We start from the raw sequence: 20230 nt of genomic DNA on the forward strand, positions 1-20230 counted from the left end.
ACCTTTAACCTTTCCTATTACTGGAGTTTCTACTTCTTCTTTTTTGTTTTCCCAAGAGTCCCAACATAGTTTTCTTCATATATATCCAGAATTCGAATATGAGACCTTTGATGATTAAGAATGAGCAATTCTACAACTGCACCACAACTTATATTAGTATTGGAGTCTCTACTTTGTTCGAGCAGATAACAGCTAGAGATCACAACGTCACTAATTATTCTTTTTTTCCTTTTGGCAGATATAGAGAAACAAAACCAAACGTAAAAGGCTAATTTGGAGTACGGATACCACAAAATACAGATTAAACTGTTGTGTAACACTAAAAAGGTCTATTACTGGTTACAACAATTGTTAGCCTCAAAGACTATATATATGTAGTCAAAAGATTTAGAGAAGAAGACAAATATGAAAAAATGATCCACATTTACAAAAGAAAGTGTATACTTATGGCCTCATCATAAGAAACCAGCTTTATCAAAAAGTTGAAAAAAAAAGGGAAATCTACGTAACGAGAAGGATTTAGTAGGATCTGAACCATGCAAAAGAGAAGTTAGCTAGGTGCCTAGGACTTTGAAAAGGTACTTGTGAATAAGGTCTTTTTTTCCTCCTAATTTAACTTATATATACTGACAATATATATAATAAATGTTTTACATCATTAATGTAAGTTTACTTATTGTCATGTGTTGTTACTCCCTTAATCATTGATTAAGTCGTTCCGAGCTTCTCTCTCAACTTAGCTCCCGGAGCCACTACAAGCTTCTTCTCCCTCTCTATTCAACAAATCAAGCCATAAGTTTTACTCCTTAGCCTATTGAGCCTACTTGATCTCCTCTTTAGACCCATTCTTCGTCTTGTTTGTTGGGAAAAAAAGTACCCAACTAATTTACGTCTAGCTTTAAAACAGAAAATAATAATAGAGAAATTTAAAGAGAATAACAACAACACAAGATTTAACGTAAAAACCCAATGCGGGAAAAACCATAGACCACCCAAAAGAAATATTCACTATATGGAAAATTGTTACAACCATATAATACACAATATTTTTCTCACACATCCAAATACCTAAAATACTATACTCAAGAGATCTCCAAGAGAATCTTCCCTAAATCTCTTTTGATATTTGGTGTATTTTTGGTGTACCTACAAACAATGGAGCTAAGCTTCTTAAATAGCTAACAAAAGCTATTTACATTTGCTATCCCGATCCCACCGATGTGGGATAGCCAACATTTTTGATCTTTTTTTTTTCTTCCTTTTTTCAAACCATAACCAAAAGTTGTTGCCATGTGACCACGGGTTCAAGCCTTGGAAACAGTCTCTGGCAGAAATGCAAAGTAAGGTTGCGTACAATAGATCATTGTAGCCGGGCTCTTCCCCGAACCCTGCGCTTAGCGGAAGTGCCTTTTTCAAACCATAACCAACATTGTTACCCGGACTCTCTTCGATCTTCAATAAGAAAGAAAAAAAGAAAAAATAATTTTAATCCGCGTATAATCTCTAGAACCATGTTACGCGTGTGGGAGGGTACGTATTATAGAAATATATACTCGTCCGTTATAGATTGTATAAAGATTTTCATTCAATTTGCCTAGTCAATTTTCTAGCAAATGCCAATGCACTATGATTAATTAACTGTTTGGGTACATGGGGGTTGAGGGGGTTGGGGGGGGGGGGCTTAAAATTCAACGCAATTGCTCCTCACTCCTCAGAGTCTGCACTAACAATGACTAGTTTTTGAAGAAAATTTTCAACTTACCATATATAGGAAAAGAAGGAGAAAAGTGAATATATCACTTGTTGGGTCTTGAAATGATGTTTTGATAATGGTTCCAAGTAGCATTAGGTCATGCAAAAGCAACCAAAATATTAAAGAGTTTTCATGTCATTGGGAAGATGCACCCACAAAGACAGCCATTTTACATTTATTATTGTTACTCCTTCCGTCTCAAATTATCTGTCGTGTTTTTGCTTTTACATATGACGCACCCACAAAGACAGCCATTTTACATTTACTATTATTACTCCTTCCGTCTCAAATTATCTGTCGTGTTTTTGCTTTTACACGCATGTCAGATACTATTAACTAAAAAGGGGTTTTCATTATTTTAACTTTATTTATATCTAAGTTATAATATACCTCCATTAAATGTTTATTCAATTTATGTGTCATCTTAATTAATAAGTATGCAATTGTCAAATACACCTTGCTATACTACAATTACAACAAAGAATTTGCAGCAATTATTTAGCGATAATAATATAATTGTTAATATATTATATTTAGCGATAATAGTAAATATGTGTATGTACAACCAACACTCTATATAAATGTAACTAAAGGGTTTAGCGACTTTGGCTACAGTAACATCGACTCAATTGCTGCTAAATATTTTTGAAAATCTATAGCAATTAAATGTCTCTTTTATCGTATGTAGTGCTAGCATATCAACAAAAATGAGTAGAAAATCTAAATAGATACCTAGAAATAAATCTAAGTTAAAGTAATAACACCCCATATATAAGTATTCAATAAAAACTATACTAACTGTAAAATGAGGAAACATTAACTAATTAATTTTGCCTTGAAGTTCTAAAACGATAAATCATTTGAGACGGAGGAAGCATATATATATATATATATATATATATATATATATATATATATATATATATATATATTGTTATGACATTTTAGGGTACAAATTCAATAAATTCGAACTACTAATCATATGCAAATTCAATCAGTGAGTAGTACAGAAAGCCTTTCAATTAATGGTTAGAGTAAATGAGCTGTACGTACCACATGCCTGTAATGCATGCAACTGTGTTTACAAGTTTGTTTGCATGCATGCCTATATTGCACTGTGTTTTAGAAGTGTGTTAATTTTGTTAAAGTGCAGAAAATGTGTATAAATAAGAAACAAAAAACTCTATACCATATACATCCGGAATTTATATAATTCGATTTCTAATTGTATAAATTCAGAATTTGTATGTGTTTACCCTAATTATTTATATACGATTTGTTGATACATTTAATTTGAATGAGTTATGAAAAATTCATGAGTGTATAAATTCAGAATTTGTATATAATTATTTTATTTGTGTATGATTTGTTGATACATTTGATTTGTATAAGTTTTGAAAAATTCTTAAATTTATAAATACAGAATTTGTATATACTTACCATGTTTGTATATTGGCAAGCGAAATATACAAATGGAGTTCTGAAAAATTTCTAAATGTATAAATACATAATATGTATATACTTACCATGTTTGTATATTGGCAAGCGAAATATAGGAATGGAAATACCATAGCAAATAAAACTATAGCTATGGAGCGTAATTAAGCAAACTATAGCTAAACAGCATAATTAAGATACTTATAATAATTATTTGTGAAATCCTCGCCCCCCACCCCCCACAAAAAAAAAAGGTTATTGTAGAAAAAAAGCCAATGAAAAACTAAACTAATAAATGATAAATTTTCACAATATAAATTTTAATTATAATTTATTTGAGCCTGAAGCGTAATTATAATTAGTACTATGTTAAACTCGGTAGCATGGACAATTAAATTATCATGAGCTGGACGACTTAATGGCTCTATAAAATTTACCTTTATATTTATCTTGCTCAAGTGATAGACAGTTATAAAGTTCTTTACATTAAATTTAAAGATTGATATATGCTTATATGGAAGTACTACTACATTTCCAAAATCTTACATGTTACATGTCCCACAAAGCATTTCAATTTTCATGATGGCATATCATGTTATATGTCCCATATTAACCAATTCTTTATAAGAAACATGTAGCAAATCTTAGAAACATGTTATATTATGAAGACATAATTCCCAATATATGTTAATAATTTTTTTCTGTTATGGTTAATCAAATCTTAATCACGTTTAGTTCAAACTAATAATAATTTTGTTGAATTTCCACCTCAAGTCAAAGGCTTAATAAATATGGATAGATGGAACTTTCCCGCGGTATCGTAGCTACCAAGGTGAAGGGTTGTTAGTTGAACACTCTTTATCGGAAAATTATATTATATATATATACTAAATTTTGAATACTTTAAATAAAATTTCTAATTTCGTCACTGCTTTTCGCACCTTCACATTTTCAATAAAAAGAAGCTAACATCTTATAACTATGCATGCAAGTATGCATATATGTTGCAAATTAAATGTTTTTTAATTAAATTTATGTAAAATTTTAAAAGACAGATAATATGAAACGATACGATGGCTCTACGCCCATATGCCTATGATCTAATAGATAAGTAGCTTCAGCAAAATGGCTGATAATGCAAGAGAAATTAATAAATGTCATAACACAAATAAATGCTTGCACACGTTTATACATGAGGGTACCCTGTCCTCACTCTTTACTTTAGACCTTTTTTTACAAAGTGGTGATACATAAATGGCAAATACGTATTGCATCGAATGTGTATATCAGACTGATGTAATATATGGTAGTTAAGTAATTTGATGGAGTGATTATATACGTTAATTGACTAAGTAATGTTAGTGTATATTCATACGTATGATCAATACATCTATTGATTTAATGTTAATATTTGTGTCGATAAATTTTTATATCATATGGAACGTAACAATCAGGGCCGACTCGACCATAAGGCTACTAAAGCAATTGTTTGGGACCTCAATTTTTTTGGAGTCCTCACTTTCTCCCAAAGATGTATGAATATATATATATATATATATTATTAAAAAAATCTCATGTATTGATAAATTTGAAAAGAACTTTTTGGATAGAAAATATAATAATCTTTTACATAATTCAATATAAGAATTGTTGTAATAATTCAGAATGGAATAATGTTAGTTAATTGTAGCATCATTTCTTATGTGGCTATTTGTTTTGTTTCCTCAAATATATTCTAACGATTATCATGAACCAACATTATTATTCATATAGTTAACCTTTTCATTCCTCTTTTACTATTTTATTCTCTCGTTATTGAATATACTAAAGTCTTTCAAGCGATCAAACCTTCTACATTATGCAAAATCTATCACTCTATATATGTTTATAAAGAGATCAAATTTGTTTTTTGGTTTCTTCTTCAAATTTCAAGCACTAAAGCTAATCAACACTATTTTAATATCATTATATCAACTTATCAAATCAGTGCAATATTATTTCAGTATCATTATATAAACTTTTCAAATTTTTGAGTCAGGTTTTATTATTCCAACATTATATTATATATTTTTCATTGAAAATTTACATTGTTTATATTGTTGCTTCATGATGTCCACGTATATCTTACCTCTTTAGATCTCATCTATAGGATTACACTAAGTATGTTATAATTATTCAATTGAAACTTTTTTTCATATCAATTATATTTCATGAAGAAAAAAAATATGTTGTAAAATACTAGACAAAATTTATATAGTTTAATTTTTGAAAAGTGAAACATGACAACTAATATGAGAAAAAGGAAATACACATTACCTAGACTTTACCAACCATAGTAACTTAACCCTTAATTTTAAGTTCCTGATTCAAAAGTGGATTGAAAGTTTGAACTATAGAAAAGTGATCTCAAATGTTAGTAACTGAATTCTGTTGGTTCTTTTTACTTATTTGATATAGATAACATATATAAAATTTAAATCAAAATTATTAAATTGTGTCGAACCCATATACTAAAGCCCCACCTTACCCTTCTCACTAAAGGGAAGCAAAATAATAGAGGGGATATATTATCTATTACAGGAGTTCCATCACAAATTATACATGTAGTCAAATATAATGACCTCCCTTGAAATCCAACTCTAACTATTATTGAAGGGTGCAGTAATTCCTTCATTCTTAATTAAAATTTTGAATTCAAGTCATGAAATTGACAATTTGGTACGGAAAAATAAACATATTGTGAAGCATAGAAGGAAAAGAAATAAGACTCATATTTTTATTTTTATTTTATTTTGGTTTCTTATCAACTTAAACTCGAGATATATGATTAAGAGAGGAACAGTTTCATCCATTACACTACATCAAAATAAGACTGATATATGAATCATATTGATGATGAATTTGTATTTATTTTATACTGGTCACTAAGTATGAAGTTATTTCTAATGTTTTTATGAATCATATTGATGATGAATTTGTATTTATTTTATATTGGTCACTAAGTATGAAGGTATTTCTAATGTTTTTATGTACAAGAAAAATTACAATCTGTAAAAATAATTACCATTAGATTGTAATTTAAAAAATTATTTTATACGGTGAATATATAGTCATTAAAAAACAAGCAAAATGGACTTTCGGAGGAAAAACTTTTTCTTAAATTTCTAGAGCATAATCAAATAAATTATTATATTTGGAAAAATTTGTTAAGCAAAATTTCTGAACTTTGAAATTAAATTAGAAAAGAGCAAACACAACGGCAGATGAAAACTTATCATAAAGAAAATTGGGCTGAGTAATAGAAGTGATTGGGCCATCGTAGAAATAGAGTTCATGGACCACTTTTTGGATCTTTTATTGAAAAATAAGGAAATTTCACAAATAACTAATATAATAAAGGGAAACTTATATAGATATACTAATTAAGAAAATATTTATTATTTATAGCAATAACATTTTTATTTTTAGTAAATATTCATAATACATTTATAATACAGTTTTAATACATATTATGGAGAATAATTTATAAAACACGTATAATACATTTTTTATTGATGAATAATATATTTATCACACACTTTAATACACTTATAATACATTGTGTCAATTTTTTATAAAGAAAGCATAATATATTTTTAAAATACTTATAATACATTTATATCACATGCATAATTCACTTTTAATAAATAATGTAGATTTATCATAGTGTTGTTATGTATTGCTATAAATGATAATAAATAAAAAGTATCTCTAAAATTAGTAATTAATTATTAAATAGTACTCACTCAAGTAATGTTTCCTATAATAAACTTAATTAGGCTCCTTAGCTATAGTTTGCATATTTACGAGCTGTAGTTATAGCTTAATCTGTCTCTTTTGTATAATTCGCGGTTTTGTGTAATTTGTAGATGATTGAGCTATTTTTGTATAATTTCGAAATAACAAATTTATACAAACACAAACATTTGAAATTTAAACAGTTATACAAATTATATCATACAAAATTACATTATACAAAAGGTATACAAATTTTAAATTATACAAACGTGTAAATTATACAAACTCAAACCGTAATTAAAACTAAATATTAGTGGTGAATTATAAATTAACTAAACTATAACTATATTTACTAAATAACTAGTATATGTTTGATATTCGCGTAATTTCCCTTGAAAAATAGTTATTATTATGAAAGTTTTAAATTCTGAAAAGAAAAAATTATCTAAATACACAACTTATTTTATCATATTCTCTAAAATTTTCTACCATTTGAAACAATTACAAAAGTCTCTACTCTCTCTTATTCTCAGATGCATCATTTTACGCGATATATCGGTTAGATACATCATTTTATGCGATGTATCAATCGGATACATTATATTGGGATGTCAGATACATCACTTTACGTGATGTATCAAGACGTTTTGTGATGTATCCGGATTTCACCAAATTTAAAGGATTTTTGTAATTTGAAAAAGAGTAGGAATAGAATATAATTAGCTCTTAAAACTATGGGATTTGTGTAACCCTTCCTTATAAAAATTACCTAATTACACAAATATTCCCATCATATTTACTATTTCTCTTCATAGTTTGAAATAATTACATAATGTCTCACTAATTAATAATTTCAAACCAGATTTTAAGTTACCTAAATATATGTATTTTTACTAGCAGATACACTGAAATAGGGAAAGAGACGAGTAAGATAGGAGGAAGGCGAGCGAGATAGTCTATGTACAGTGGCGCATTCAAGATTTCTTTTAAGGGGATTCTGGAAAAGAAAATTTAGTGCTTAAGATTTGAACTTGGGACCTAAAGCTAATTTTGAACCCCTCAACCACTAAGCCAACCTCTAATCTTATGTTTAAGAGGTTCAAAATTTGTATATAGACATAAAAAAATTTAAAAATATCTTATATATACAATGTAATTTTTTGCCAAGAGGGTTCGAGTGAACCCCCTCAGTTACCTCTAGGTCCGCTCCTGTCTATGTATCCTAGATACATCAAATCATACTAGATATATATATATCTGGAATATCAAATACATTATGAAATACAAATACATAGGGATAGAGGCGAGCGAGAGAGCCAGATACATGTGAATCCTCTTGGATACAGTGTATCTGAAATAAATTACACCTAATTTTGACTTTATTTTCGAAGTAGATATATCCAAAGTTTAAATTTTGATAAAATTCATAATACAAAAAATTCACGTGACTAAAAAATATTTACTCCTGAACTAGTGAGATTTGTGTTGTTTGCCCTTTTAAATTTTACCGTTGAAATTTTATGATAATATTCTCAACTTTCATCTATAGAGCTTGAAAGAAGATAATTACATCTATTTTCAATAACTATTGGTTCTATATATTGACTCTTAAATAGTATATTCATATTTTTTTTCCCAATATATCTAGTAGCCTGTTTGAATTGACTTATTTTTAAGCAACTTATAAGTTGAAAACTGCTTATAAGTTTAAAAAAAAGTAGGTGCAGGTCAAAAAAAAATTTTGATTTATAAATTGTTTTCAATTTATAAACTGTTTAAAATAAGTTTATCCAAATAAACCCAACTATTTATTGAGGCTTATTTTAAGCACAAAATGACTTTAAGTTGACCAACCAAACAATTAAAAAAAACTGAAAGCAGATTATAAGTCAAATCAAACGGCTTCTAGGTCTCAAATTGGGTCATTTCTATATGGGCATTTAGGCCTTTTCTAATCGGAGAAGGGCTCCAATATCTATTTTTGGGCAGTGATTTAATTTGTGTTTGTTCTTTTAATTATTTTTTTTTACAAGTTTTGTGTTTTTTTTAAAAATAATAATTTCAGACACGAAATTAAAATTTTGTGTTTGACTTCAGAATTTTCTATCTGGAATGTGGCCTTGAGAAGCCTAAATATAAAAAAAAATTGCTTGAAATTTGATATGACTGACCAAGGCCAATGTTGAATATATATATTTTTTTAATTAACATTGTGGACTTGACAAGGCGGACTTTTTTTTACTAAAATTTTACCTAATTTATGAAGGCTAACTTCAAACTTTTTTATATTGAAAATTGTAGAATTGACAAGGCCAAATATAAAACATTTTTTACTGGGATGATAAAATTCGATCACTTGGTGAACAAAAACCAAACTTTTACATATGCTTCAGTCATATGACTAAAGAGCATATAAGAATTGGCAAGAACTTTAATCATGTTTGTTTGAAATTTTTTTTGTCCAAAGAATAATGTGTTCATCAAATTTCAATAATTTTACACATAATTCAATATCTAAATCTATTTCAAATAAATAAAATTTTAAACGAAGTTCCATAAATCATAAAAAACAAACCCCAATCATCACTTTGTCAAAATGACAACAAATTTATTTATAAACACCATTTTAATTGGTCATGTGTGCCTGCATGAATAGGGGTGGGCATGGTACGGTATGATACGACATTAAAAAGTTTGATTCGGTAATTTAGGTTTTCGGATTTAAAAAATACTATATCATTACCATACCAAATTAATTAGGTATGGTTATTTTAAAATTCGATTTCGACATTTTGCGGTACGGTAAATCGATTACCAAGTTTGGTGAACTTCAATATACATATATTCGTATAATAAAAAATTATGGCTTTGGCTATTCAAACGTCTTAATTATATCATATTAATACATTGCATATCTAAAAATATTCAAAATAAAGTACAAACAATTCTCTTAATTAATCAATCACTTCAAAAGAACATTAATATCAAGGTAGAGCAGTCACAATTTCAACATCTAAATAATTAGTTACTATTTTATATATTTGCTAGTATTATATGATTACATATATATAAATTTTATATGTAATTATATATTTCGGTATGGTATTCGATATTTTTTAAAAAATATTAAACATCGTATCGAATATCAAATTTTATAAAATGCATATCAAATATCATATCAAATACCATAATATCAAACTGTGATGTTAAATTTTTTTATTTCAATATGATATTCAATATCTATCGTACCATATTCACCCTTTTACATGACTAAAGGTGCATGTAAAAGTTTGCTAAAATTTTAATCGTGTCTGAAGTGTAGCTAAACTTTTTTGTCAAAAAAATATGTAAACTTTACCTAAATCCCATAATGAAAAAGTCTAATTACTATACATCCCTGATTGTATCAAAATTACCCGATATCCCCTTTTTTTTCAACTTTTCTGATACATTAGATTTGTATCTGATACATCAATTATCTAATGAGTAATTAATGAAGATCATCTATTTATGGATAGTATCTTAATATAAGGGATGATTGGTTCTTTAAATCAATTATTGATCTAATTAATGGGATTAATTTGGTTAAAAAAAGAACGGTTGTGCAGTTGAAGATTTAAGCAAAAAAAAACAGAGCATAAATTCAAACCAACTTCGATTTCAATTTTTTTTTCAGTTTGGGTGATACATAAGTTATGTATCTGATACATCCATTGTTAAAAAAATCAATTGTTATGTCCATGAAGTTTCAAGCCAAAAAACATAGCGTCGTCTCGAATGGAAAAAACAGAGCATCAATTCATACCGAAGTTGATTTCAATTATTTTTTCACTTTTGCTGATACATAAGTTATGTATCTGATACATAACTTTAGCTATAGAATAGTTAATGCACATCAGCTATTTATGGATAAAAGATTGGCTCTTTATATCAATTACTGATCTATTAAAGAAGGCGACAGTTATGTACATGAATTTTGAAGCCAAAAGTCAGAGCATCGACTCCAAGAAAAACAACAGAGCATCAATTCAAAGCAAACTTCGCGTTTCATCAATTAATCGATATGAATATCCCGATACTACTGAGACATTCTGGAGTTTGGCAATCCGATATTACTTATGAACAATACAAAAGTGATGGAATCGTTGTCGGTGACAATGTATCTTACTCAAATCTAAAAGCAGCAATCGCTGCTGAATTGAGTGTGGATGAATCAGAGAAAGAACTTGAAATCCGATACATAGTTGAAGGTAACTCGTCGCCAATATATATTCGTAATGATATGGGTGTTAATCTTTACATAGAGTTGAAGAAGAAAGAGCCTGGTTTCGTGAATTATCCCCTGTGCATATCAAGCTTTGATATAAAAAGATGTGAGATAAAATCATTCGACAGTACATCTGGAGCAATCGTTTGTGCCGAATCAAATGCGAATGAGTCCCACAATTTTGGTTTAGAAGAATCTGGTAATGTTGCAAATTGTTATATAGCAGAATTGGAGTTGACGAACTACATAGATGATACAAATGGTGCGGAAGTGAAGGAGAATCAATTCTATAAGGATAAAGCAACTCTAGTTGATGTAATGTCCAAATATAAAATCAATAATGAATTTAATTTCAAGGTTAAAAGATCCGACAGTAAAAGGTATGCGCATATTCTGCATTTGGAAAATTTGATGTTGGATAGTATCCAACAGTATGTATCAGATACATATTATTGTGTGTATCTGATACATTCTTAAAATAAAATAATTTTTCTTGTCATGATACATCAAAACTCCATTTCTGCATTTGGAAAATTTGATGTTTGATAGTATCCAACAGTATGTATCAGATACATATTACTGTGTGTATCTGATACATTCTTAAAATAAAATATTTTTTCCTGTCATGATACATCAAAACTCCATTTCTGCATTTGGAAATTTTGATGTTGGATAGTATCCAACAGTATGTATCAGATACATATTATTGTGTGTATCTGATATATTCTTAAAATAAAATAAATTTTCCTGTCATGATACATCAAAACTCCATTTCTGCATTTGGAATTTTTGAAGTTTGATAGTATCCAACAATATGTATCAGATACATATTATTGTGTGTATCTGATACATTCTTAAAATAAAATAATTTTTCCTGTCATGATTCATCAAAACTCCATTTCTGTAACTCAGTTAAAAAATGATAATAATGCTGTCAGTATGTATCAGATTCATAATTCTCTATGTATCAGAAGTTTTTTTTTTAATAATACATACAAAGAAGCATGTATCAAGTACATGGGTTGACACACTTCCTATCAGTATGTCACTGTATTTGTTGATATTATAAATGAAAAAATATTGGTATGATACATGTCATTTTTTTATACAAATGCAGTTATGTGTTAGTATGCCTTTCAGAAGGATGTTGTTGGAGAATGAAAGCTTCATGTTGGAAAAAATCGGATATATTCAAAGTTAGATATTTCAATAGTGAACATTCATGTGCACTGAGAGATAGGATTTTCAACAAAGTTCATGCTACAAAGGCTTTTGTTAGTGCATTCACAGTCCCTAAATTGGTTAATCATAAGAGAATTGTCACCCCTAATGATATACGAGAGGATATTAAATCAGCGTATGGAATTGATATTACCTATCAACAAGCATGGCGTTCAAAAGAGCATGCTTTGCAGATGTTAAGGGGAAAACCTGCTGATGGATATAGACAGCTGCCTGTATACATACATATTCTAAAAACCATATATCCAAATTCGTACATAAGTATGCACAAGTCATCAACTGATGAGTTCATGTATTTGTTCATAGCGTTAAGGCCCTTGATGGGGGGGTTTTAGTTTTGTCGACCAGTAGTTGTTGTTGACGGTGCACATCTTGATGGACCTTATAAAGGGACGTTTGTATCAGCTAGCACACTTGATGGGGCAGGTATTACTTTCTTATACTGTTTCTTATTGAATAACTGTGTGTCATCTCATTTTTCACGTTTGTTGTTATTCTGATGAATTCTAATAACTACTGTATCGCTATTATTGATTTATTAGGTTGCATATTGCCGTTGGCGTATGGTATTGTTTATACGGAAAATGATTCATCATGGACGTGGATTTTTCAGAATTTCAAGAATGCATTTGGAGAGAGGGACAATATGTGTGTTGTATCAGATAGGAACGAAAGCATAATCAAGAGTGTAAGCATGGTATTTCCTAATGTTCCTCATTTTGCATGCATATGGCATATATGGAAAAATGTGTGTACTAAATACAGAAGGAGCAAAGCTGTACTAAGTGATATCTTCTATTCAATGGCCAAGGCATACCGAAAAGATGAAGTCGATAAATTAATGGCCAAAGTTGAAAGAATCGATCAACGGGTGGCACAATATTTAAAAAATGCAGGATACGAAAAGTGGTCAAGGGTTCATGCCACTGTCAACAGGGGTAGAATGATAACTTCTAACATCGCAGAATGTATCAATGGATGTCTTGTTGAAGCACGAGAGCTGCCTATAATTGACTTTTTGGAGCAAACGAGAATGTTATTTTGTTCTTGGAACTGCAAAAATAGGGAAATAGCATCTTATACAAAACATATTTTGGGTAGAAAATTCGAAGATATCCTAGTTTCAAACACGATCAAGTGTTCGAGAATGAAGGTACACGATACATACTTTCTGACACATATATACTGATACATCAGTTCTGGTACATGATACATACTTTCTGATACATATATATTGTTACATCAGTTCTGATACATCATTTCTGTAATTGATACATACTTTCTGATACATATATGTTAAATTTATTTCTTGGTGGCTGATGATTCATCAGTTATGTATAACATGTGCTAATTAAATAATGAAACTTCAATTATGATACATAAGTTCTACATTTGATACATAAGTTCTGATACATATATGTAAAGATTATTTTCCTTCAGGCTGATGATTAATCAGTTATGCATAACATGTTCTAAATATATACTGATACATCAGTGTAGATACATTAGTTGTGTAAATGATACATAAGTACTAATAGATATATGTGAAGTTTATTTATATCAATTTGTTGCTTCGTCATTCAGGTATAGCCTGTGCTCATTATACACTGATATATCAATTCGGATACATCAAATGTGTAGTTGATACATAAGTACTGACACATATAAACATAACATGTTTAAAATACATACTAATACATCAGTTCTGATACATTATTTCTGTAATTGATACGTACTTTCTGATACATATATGTGAAATTTATTTCTTGCTGGCTGTTGATTAATCTGTTATGTATATCCTCTGATAATTATTACCCTTTTACATCAGTTCTGATACATCCCTGTGTATGTGGGGAAGCAGTACTGATACATATATTTGAAATATAATTCCTGCAGGTTGTTGCTTCATCAGAGTATCTTTATTCTGTTTACGAATTAGGTATAAGATACATTGTGTGTCTAGAGAGAAAAACATGCACTTGTGGTAGATTTCAACTAGATGAGATACCATGTCCACATGCAATTGCAGTGTTGAAGAGCAAGAACATTACTGACCTGCACCCATATTGTTCTGATTACTACAAACCAGAGGCGTTGGCAAATACTTATGAATTACCAATGGTTCCAATGCCAGATAAGAAAGACTGGACTGCTCCGAAGGAAATTTTGGAAGAAATTGTCTTGCCGCCAATATACAAAAGGATGCGAGGAAGACCAAAGAAAGGGAGAAAAAAGTTCGCTAGTGAGAAGATAACAAGTAGCACAAATTCTTGTAGACGTTGTGGCCACGAAGGCCACAACAGAAAGACTTGTAATTTCATTCCTAAATAGAAATGATGTTTGTGGTATCTCGGTATACATTCTAATTGAATCATATAATAACATCTATTATTATATTTTATATTTGAGTTTGACACGTGAAATAAATATAAAAATCTTTTTTCAGTTGATATGTATCAAGATTAGAACATTTTATTGCTATAATTTTTTTTAAAATAAAATACAGGACGTCCATCGGTTCGCCTTGACTTGGATTAATGAAATCTCACATGGTTTATTATTTGGATCGTTATTTTCCCAAACATAAACATTCTTGTCGTTTCGACAACCATAATTACACAAGAGTTGTTGGTGATACATAAGATCTTATTTGATATAGATTGTAGATTATCATATACAGTAAATCTTGATAAATGCGAATCTGATACATAAGCAAGATGAATCATATACGTTAAATCTTGAGACATAGAATTCTTATGCAAAAAAAAATTAATGTATCAGAATCATTATATATTGAGAAATGAGAATCTGATACATGTGCATGATGTATCATAATAAAATAAAACTTGAATCATGTATCAGAATTCACAAAATGTGACACCTATGAATATTATACTCGATACAAGTTTGATACAGTAGAATATAAAACATAAACTTTGATTTTATATTTGATTTTGACACCATAGAAAAAACATAGTAAATCTGATGTATGGAAATATTAAAACATATTAAATCTGATACAATCATTAAATATTGAGAAATGAGAATCTGATACATGTGCATGATGTATCATAATAAATAAAACTTGATTCATGTATCAGAATTCAAAAAATGTGACACTTATGAATATTATACTCGATACAAGTTTGATACAGTAGAATATAAAACATAAACTTTGATTTTATATTCCATTTTGACACCAGAGAAAAACATAGTAAATTTGATGTATGGAAATATTAAAACATATAAAATCTGATACATTATATTTTATGTATCAGATACATTGAAAGAATCAGAATCACCTAAAATGTCTACTATCAAAAAAAAACTATTCGACATCAATCAGTTCTCCTTGTGTCACGCCCCGAGAGGGTACCCTAGGCGTGGCCGGCACTCAAAAACCATTTCTGACTTCTGAGAGAACCACTTGGTCTCATTTCTTATTTATTCATGAGCGGAAGACTTAAGAATACTAATGTGGGCTTGTCATAATCAAAGGAAAAATAGATAATTATTAGAAGAAGTAGTTTCTAAGGAGAACTACTCCGATTACATCATCAGACTCTGTCTATGAAGCCTCTAATACTCTTAGATGGTGCCAATGACATGTCCATGGCTACCTCAAAAGAAACATCACATTCAACAATAATAAAAGGATAAGGAGTTCCTTCGAATACAAGAAGGACTCACCAAATAGCTGAAAAGAAATGATCTTCAACGATGCGCCTGTTGAGGATCTCTAACACCTGTATCTGCATCATAAAACGATGCAGGTCGAATGACGTCAGTACGTGGAATGTACGAGTATGTAAAATGGCAGGAAGGTAAGGATAGATATCAAGATACTCCTCTCAATAAAACTCAGCTCAGAACTCAACATCATCTCAACATGAATATGTAATGCAGGTTTAAAATATAATAATAAAAATAATAGTAATAAGCAATGCTTACTCAGTTGGGAGTTTCTCTAACCGACAACCATCACTTATGAGCTAGCGATGATACAACGAAGCGATGTCGTTGCCACATCCATCCAATACCTTGCCAGGGTAAAGGACATCACCATCTTGGATCCATTCATCAAAGTCCTTTTTTTGGGACTTAAGAGGCATAGCCTCCATCCTACGCTGGCTACGTAGTTCTGGGGTTTGAGTCAATTAAACTCTTACCCAACTCGGTGCTCAATACTACTCCCAAAATATGTGCTCATATTGAACTCATCATCTAGTCTCATTGGACTTTAATTTAAATCATCAAACTCATCTCATTTCATGTTCATCAATCATTATACTTCCAAAAACATCATTTACATCTCATCAAAACATCTTGATCAAAATATCATTTTCTCAAATTCATTCAAATTCAACTCTTTTACTCTTTCAAAACTCAATAAAATACATATATAGTATTAATTCATATAACTCTCTTTTTATCAATAAAAATAATAAAAAGTCAACATCTTTACTCAAAACATATGTAAAAATATTCATGAACATCAAATCAATTAGAATTCATGGGAAAGTAGCCATGAACAATAATTCCAATAATATGAGAGATAACAATAATAATAATATTAATGCATAAATATATCAAACTCAATAGAAGAAGAATTAATTCATCTAGAATTCAAGATTTGAATAAAACTCAACTATAACTCAATTATAATAAATTTAAATATTGGGCGCATGGACGAACTCAATCCAATGCTATGAAAGCCTTACATACCTTAAATCCGAAGGTTTACTCCGAATTGGAATACTCTTGGATCCCTAGCCTTTTCTTCTCGTCGGAGCGTTTTGTGTACTACCCGGAGTATAAGAATAACCGGAGTAGTATTTTTATACTACTAAAACTAAAACTATATTTGAGAAGAAGTATATAGAGAGAAGAAATGCTTAGGAAAGCTTGATGAATAAAATGAGGAAATAAGGTGGGTATTTATAGGTGGGAAAGAGGGACCTAACAATAAATAAAATAATTATAAAGAAAAATCTGAAAATTTAATGGAATATATTGATGTCATGGATGATGTTAAATGGAGGACAATTTATGTCATGCATGATGTCAAATGCATCTAGATGTTTCCATGGTAGGTAAGATGAGTTCTTTTTAACAGAATACTCATTTTCGAAGCTACGTTTGAATAAGATAAATTCCTTATTAGGATTTGGTTTCTTCATAAGAATTGTAGATATGGAAGTCTAGTTTCATATCGTTCAAGAATCAACCAATTTGGAGAAACCTACAGTGAGATATGAATTTTCTTCTATCAACACTCAATTTCGTCACAGCACTATGTCTTACAAAGATTAATTTATTTGACCTACTTATACTCCGAATTTGAAGTTATGTTCTTCATGAAAGTTGTAGGTAAGGATGTTGTGATTACCCAGAAATTTGAATCACCTAATTTGGACCAACCTATGAACAGTTATACCTAAAATACAGAGGCTGTATTATTTTTGTCGAGAATTGAAATACCGACATACAACATTTTAGGGGTTGTTACACCTTGGTTTGGAGAGATGTCTCTCCTAGGTTTTTTTGGATCGTCGTTATCGCTAACATAACCATCCATGGCCTTCTGACAACCATATCTCCATAAGAGTATGGCATATCTTGAACGGAAGAATTCAGCGTTTAGTCCGGTATTTGGAATAGAAATTCCATCACTAAGATATTCAGCAAACATGGCCAGGAAAACTCCACAATCCCTGCAAAGAAAGGAATACACTAATTTAAAAAAATTAAAATTGACATATGAATGATTTAGGTATACATAGCCGATGTTAATACTCACGAGCTGTCACTTCCCTGTTGCGCAATTCCTTCAACATACTCAACTGCAAATGGGTGATGTGGTTCAAGCATGTTACCGGTTGATTTGTCCTTGTATGAATCAAGAGACGACCAATCAGTACGTTCGTTGTTGTCAAAGAAACCACTGTCTTGCAGGTATATTGGTAGCATTGCTGCTATCTTTTGGATCTCTTGGGAAGGGTTGCTACTTCTTCGTCTAGTCGATGAATCATACACACGTATCAACCTCTCTTTCAACACAACTACCGCAAGAACCCAATGAAAATCCATGTCGCAGTTTACTGGAATGTATACCTCATCTACCAAATGCCAGGGCAAACCGGCTGGTATTGAGAAACCTCTTATTATGTTCTTCACGGATCTCTCTTGATGAGCTGTAACAGTGGCCCTTGCCATATCTTCTTGTGTTGAAATGTTAGGTGGAAGGTGATAGTAGCGTATGTGTGCATATTCGATGTAATTTTTGAAAATGCAGTTTGTCGTTGTGTATCGATACTGATTGCTCAACTGCATCTTCGATTTCTTCCGAAGGTAGTAAAATATTACATCGATGTGCTGCACATTTTAAAAAAGTATTAGTTATATAACAACTAGCATGAGGGCTATCAGATTATGTATGTATCAGATACATTTATCTATCTATGTATCAGATACATTAATATGTATGTATCAGGTAGTTAGTATGAGTTGTATCATATTATTTATGATGAAATTTTTACCTCATCATTCCAGCATCTGTTCGGCTGTGACATTAGGTAGAACCAGTTCTTATCTTTAGGAAATGCCACAACAAAGTCCATTTTTTCAAAGCCGAATGAAGAGCACTTAGATCTGTAATGATCCTCCTTCGAATTCCTGAATGGAAACTTGTAGTTTAATAACATAACAAATATAATACACGACTTGTATGGGTATAAGTTGAATATATCATACTTACTTGTTGCCATGTGATTTTAGAAGTCCTTTATCTATCCATTGAGAGTAGTCTGTGACAAGCTCGGATGGAGGTTGATAGCATATACCAAAACCTTCAAAAGGGTGTGTCTGATGCATAACATCTGACAAATTTTCCTTTCCCTTTTCACTCGACCCAAAGTTTGAAAGATACGGCGACTGTAAGATCTTCGAAGGAATCCTGCTTCTTCGAAATGGTGTCTTCGCATCGTCAGACAATACATTAGCTTTTGATGGAAGAGTGGTTGGTAGCTGGCTATCGCGTAATAGACATTCATCCTGAACTTGCTCATGACTAACAGCTGTCAATGGCATGGCTGGTAATGGAAGTCCGTATATTAGAGCATCTATCACATCCAGAGTTTCGGTCGAAAATGGTGCTCAAGTATTGGATTCTGATGTGCTTGGTTTGATTTTTTCTTTTTCAATCTCCTCAACTTGCTCTTCTACTTTGTCAGTTTTATCATCGGCTACTCTTCCATCTTTCTTTCCAGTGTTCTACACGTAATGTATAACGTCATTAAAAAAATTAATAATGTTGACTTTATCTCAGTAATGTATCTGATACATTACAGGGTAATGTATCAGAATCAGCAATAAGCTGATCAGTATCTGCTCTTTGTGGTTCCATTTGGTGTGCTGATACATCCTTCAATTGTGGTGTAAAATTTAATGTTTTCGGTTCCTACAAATGTTAAAAAAACAATTACTTAAATAAAAAACTGTGGATATAATACATTATCTTAAAAAACCAATTACTTAATAAAAATTGTGCAGATATCATACATCATCTGCTACAATATTATGTTGTGATACATCATCCACCTTTTGTATCTTGACGGATGGTTCATCTTCCTGGAAACATAATAACATTTACTTATGATATATATGTACTAAATGTTTAGATATATATATATATATATATTTAAAGAGGTTGAACTTATACAAAATATATATATAGAATCAAATTGTTCATCAAT

General features: G+C 30.2%; 1 protein-coding gene across 1 annotated transcript; it reads right to left on the reverse strand.

The window, feature by feature from the left end:
* Positions 1-17878: 17878 nt before the first annotated feature.
* LOC129885564 (uncharacterized) lies at positions 17879-19624 on the reverse strand. Its single transcript, XM_055959885.1, has 5 exons — positions 19234-19624; positions 19016-19151; positions 18277-18851; positions 17966-18190; positions 17879-17882 (listed from the first exon to the last, which is right to left on the reverse strand). The coding sequence occupies exons 1-5, from the start codon at positions 19563-19565 to the stop codon at positions 17879-17881; spliced, it is 1272 nt and encodes a 423-aa protein (XP_055815860.1). The 5' UTR covers positions 19566-19624.
* Between the last annotated feature and the right edge of the window lie 606 nt (positions 19625-20230).

The sequence above is a fragment of the Solanum dulcamara genome, chromosome 1 (genome assembly GCF_947179165.1).
Source record: "Solanum dulcamara chromosome 1, daSolDulc1.2, whole genome shotgun sequence".
NCBI lineage: Eukaryota > Viridiplantae > Streptophyta > Magnoliopsida > Solanales > Solanaceae > Solanum > Solanum dulcamara.